Genomic DNA, 4,904 nt, shown 5'->3' with positions numbered 1-4,904 from the left:
AAAATTTCTGAATGATTGTTTTAAATTGTGGATGATTTTTAATGAAAATTTTTAAAACAATCGTCATAAAACTATTTCTATTCTGCGGTACACAAGAGTCGCTCCATAAACAAATTTCAGTTACCTGAGGTTCATCTGCAACTATTTGATCAAATATAACAAGAAGAGTACAAACTATATAATTTCCTGTTCGACCACTAGTATATTCTGTCCAGACTGGACTATAATTTTTTTTTTTGATATTGAGCATTGTGTTGTCAAATGAAAAACAGCCAACTTTCATTTGTAAAAAAAGTTGGAAACGTTTGCTGTTGGTAGGCTGAAAACATTTTCCATATCTAAGCAAATAACACACTTGCTTTTATTAAGCCTATAACGATTACGTTCTTCATTGGTTTCAGCTTCGTTTTTTGTGTGAATTTCATATTCTATTTTTTCATTTGAGTTTGGTGAAGGATTCATTTTCATACTTTAACATTTGTCACATCTATCTTTTTTTAGTTTATGAACTTCAATCTTAAAACCTGTGATAAATATTGATCTATACCAGGCCCGGTTCTAACAGTTTTCTATGTGTAGGCGAGATGCAAATTTGCCGCCGCAAAAATTAAAAATGCAATAATTTCCAATTTGAAGGAAAATAAAAAAACACTGAAAATCAAACTTTAGTATATTTTTATTTTATTACGAAAAATTACACAAAAACAAAGTAAATAAAAAAACTGAATTTATACAAAAATAAAAAACAAAACAAATTCCATTCATGAAAAAATAAAAAACAAATCGTAATTAAAAGTGAATTTTCCTAGCTTTTAATTCTGCGAAATCTTTAACCAAATCTTCTATGTCCAAATGATCAGCAATTTCTTTCTCGATGGAAATCGTAGCTAGACCAACTAAACGATTTTGACACATTTGTGATCTGAAATAGGATTTTATTATTTTCAGCTTTGAAAAGCTTCTTTCAGCACTAACAACTGTGACTGGTAACGTTAGTAGTATGCGAAGAGCTATCGAAAGGTTTGGGAATACTTCGACAACATTAGATGTGTAAATACATTTTAATACACTTTTTGGATCGCTATTGGAAGTATCAAGTCGTCTCCCAATAGCTTTAATTTCATACCAAAGTTCGACCCCGTTGATATCATATTGGATATCAGACATAAGCGCTAACTGCAAGTCCTTACAGTGTTTCAATAACTCATCATCCGTAAAGTGTTTGTTGCCGATATTGTAAAGAAACCCAAATAACTCGTTATATTTCGATAATTGCGTAAATCTTTCATTTATTGCTTGAATTGCGATGTCCAATATTCGATTGAAAAAAGATACTTTGAAGTTTTGTTCTGGTGATACTATCGGTTCATCACGACCTTCGTATAGGAATTGTCTACTCTTTCTGCGTACGCGTACGGGATCATCCACATCAAATCCTTCAAAAATTTCTAGTTCAACTGCCAATTTTTTTGCATTTTCAACCATTGCGGCAAATGCTTCATCACAGCGATAATCGCATAGGAAAGATTTGGTAGCGTTTAAATGCTCTAGAGCAAGCGACAAGTCTAAAGCCTGTGATTGGAGCATTTTGCTGACAATATTAATTTGGAATAAAATGTCATACCACAATACCAAGGAGCAAACAAATTTGAAATTTGAATTATTTCTGGCTATTCCCTTAGCCTCTGCGCGACTCTTGACTTGTGGTGCAGTAGTTAATGTATTGTCTTCTGCGATTTCAATTAGTGCATCGTAAACTCCACTAATCTGAAATCGAAGTGCCCGTACGGCATCGACCCTGCTTTCCCAACGAGTGGCACTTAACGGTTTTATAGTCAGATCGCTTAGGTGGTTTAATAATATACTCCAACGGTGAGTTGATGCTGAGAAAAAGTTATAAATGCCTTGAATTAAATCAAAGAATGCGTCAGCCTCCATACAACAATTAGCTGCATCGTTCAATACCAAGTTGAGCGAGTGGGCACTACAAGGCACGAAAAAAGCTCGAGGATTTAGTTGACGAATTCTGGCTTGCACACCATTATATTTTCCGCGCATGTTGGCTCCATTATCGTACCCTTGTCCCCTCATGTCATCAAGATTTACGCCTAATTCCTGCAACTTATCGATAACAACTTTTGTCATATTTGCTCCCGTTGTGTCTTGTAATTCAAGAAAAGTTACGAAGTGTTCAGAAACTACGACTTCAGCTGGTTTTTCCGAAGATGATTCAGTTGCACTGACAAACCTAAAAACAACTGTCATCTGCTCCATGTGGCTTATATCGGGGGTACAGTCTAAAATAAGTGAGTAGTACTTTGCTCGCTCTAGTTTTGCTAAGATGTGATTTTTGATTTTATTAGCAAGCAATTCAACGATTTCATTTTGAATAGTTTTTCCGAGATAGGTGGTGTGAATTTCACTTGTTGTTATTCGTTGAATATGTTTACTCATAATAGGATCATAATTTCCTAAGAATTCAATAAATTTAAGAAAATTTCCGTTATTCGGTTCGAAAAGCTTTTCACATGTTCCTCTTAATGCTAGATTTTGTCCAGCAAGAGTTCTAATTAACGTTTCAATTCTTTCAAGAACTTGTCGCCAATGTTGAGTTTCAGATTGAATTATTTTCTGATTAATTTGATCAATCGTAGCCCCTGATTTAAGTCTCACCTCAAGATCTCTCCAATTTACATATGCAGTAGTGTGGCCACTTGATGTTTCATGTCGTTTAATAATAACAGAAATATTTTTCCAATCTCGGCAGCCGTCATGCGATGACAGGGAGAATTTATTCGGACTAAATATCTTACAGCAAAAGCAAAATACAGTGTCTTTCGTAATGGAGTACACCAACCAAGTGCGTTTAATTTTATCGCCATTAGACATTCAGCGATAAAAATGAAAGCTTGAAAATTTTCTACCTTGTTCATCTTCGGGAAATAAAGACGGTAATTTTTGAATTGGACCATACTTCATCAGCAATGCTTTAAATTTACCATCTATTATAGGCCATTTTGCCGGATCATTAAAATTAAGAGGCAAATCTTTATTGGTTTTGGGGTCTTCACCACTTTGATCTTCATTGTTTTCATTTTGTCCTATATCATCGACGTTCTGTACAACAACTTCACTTAAATTGGAGATAAATTCCACTTCATCAACATTTTCTGGTTCTTTAGCAGTTATATCATTTCCAGAATTTCTATATTCATTAACACTAACACTATCCGCATATTCTATTTCTCCACCGCTTTCGATTTCAATTTCAACTTCATTTTGGTTTGAAGTTGAAGCTACTAAAGGTGCCAGTGCTTTTTCGCTTGATGACCTGCTCAAAAAGTGCAACAAAGCATTCTTCTGTTTGGCAGAATTTGCTTCACGTTGAAGCCTAATTTTCTTGTATTGTGACCCAGACAAGCGCTGTCTCGTACCACGGTCCATTATATTGTATCGTTTAAAGAATTTAAACTTAAAAAAAATATAGCATTGATACATATACCCAAATTTTTATATTTAACAATAATAATAATAATAAGTTTATTCAAATACATGAAAAAGAAAACGAAAAAACAAACTTTAACTACTTACTTATAAAAATTATTGTTAAACAAATATTATTCAATTTATAAAAGGGTATAATAATTTTTTTTTTTTTTCAAAGTTAAAGCTCGCTTAATAATACACTTTTATAACAATTTACAATAGATATCTCAAAGATAACTTCAATAAAATTTTTAAGAAAGTTTCTTAGTAATATTCTGGAACTTTAATTTGCTTAGTCAGCGTATTTTACGAACCAATAGAATTCGTTTGTTTGTATATTTGGCGGTTTGCAAACATCCATCCCTGAAAAAGAAAAAAGAAACTTTTTTTTACTGTTTCTTCTTCGCCAAATCCCAAATGTAAAACATGTATACAAACAAACGCTTTTATTACTATATTATTTATTTGAAAAAATTAGTATGTATTAAAGTTCCCGTAAAATACAACGCCGCCTAAGCAAAAAATTTGTGGACAAATAGGAAATCTTATAATCTACAAAATCCATAACTTTAAATTATAAAAATGGAGTGAGTACGTAGAAGAACTTGGAAATTTTTAAAAAAAATAAAATAATTTCTTGTTACAAAAAAAAATTAAAAAATTTTTTTTTTTTGGGAAAACACAAAATAAATTAAGAAAATGCCGCTCTAGAAATGTGCCGCCGTCGGCTGTCGCCGACGTCGCCTACGCTTAAAACCGGGCCTGATCTATACATACTTTTTTTTGCAGCAATATCATTTTCAAAAACACATTTTTCACATATTCAGATTTTTGCTTGAACGTACTCTTTATTTGTACTTTTGCGACAAAAGTGACAGTCGATACTGGGAATGCTGAATGGGAATGAATATACGTACATACACGTACGTAAGGTACAGAATCTTTAATGTAATTTGGTACAGTTCGACTAGGTGCTTTACCTCTTTTAAACTGTTGAGGTGTTCCTGTTGTTTGTTTTTTTTGTTAAATGGTAATTTCTAATTTTTTTTTCATCAATATCTAGAGTACATAGATAAAATTCTTGGCAAGCACGTATAAGTTCATCAGAAACAATAAAGTAATATGAATAACTACGCTTTTTCAATTCTGAATTTTCAGCAAAACAAAACCTTTTTTTGTTCTCTACAATTGCAGTTCGGGAGTTAAAATGACACTTTTTTTGATCATTTAAAATCCAGTGTTGTTTGTGCAAAGTTTCTTGATCAGGAATGCTAATTTTTAATTTACATTTAAAACGACATTAAGTGTGGTCTCTCTTACAGTCTTTTATAAATTTCCCCCGTTGTATTTTGCCATTTGAGGCTATGTATTGCTGACCACTCTGTCTAAGTTTTTTTCTTATTTTTTTCTACCAGGAG

The 4,904-nt window shown here is 32.6% G+C and overlaps 1 protein-coding gene across 1 annotated transcript; it reads right to left on the bottom strand.

Moving 5' to 3' along the window:
- Window positions 1-789: 789 nt before the first annotated feature.
- On the bottom strand, window positions 790-2,889 carry LOC136081191 (zinc finger MYM-type protein 1-like). The gene has a single exon (XM_065798489.1). It carries the CDS (start codon window positions 2,887-2,889, stop codon window positions 790-792), a length of 2,100 nt encoding a protein of 699 aa, XP_065654561.1.
- Between the last annotated feature and the right edge of the window lie 2,015 nt (window positions 2,890-4,904).

The sequence above is a fragment of the Hydra vulgaris genome, chromosome 06 (genome assembly GCF_038396675.1).
Source record: "Hydra vulgaris chromosome 06, alternate assembly HydraT2T_AEP".
NCBI classification, from domain to species: domain Eukaryota; kingdom Metazoa; phylum Cnidaria; class Hydrozoa; order Anthoathecata; family Hydridae; genus Hydra; species Hydra vulgaris.
The sequence above is the reverse complement of the archived record's forward strand: the minus strand, read 5'-3'. Positions and strand labels throughout refer to the sequence as shown.

Bases quoted from the DNA above. Each gene is read 5' to 3' on its own strand.
- LOC136081191 (XM_065798489.1), bottom strand. From the start codon at position 2,889: ATGTCTAATGGCGATAAAATTAAACGCACTTGGTTGGTGTACTCCATT.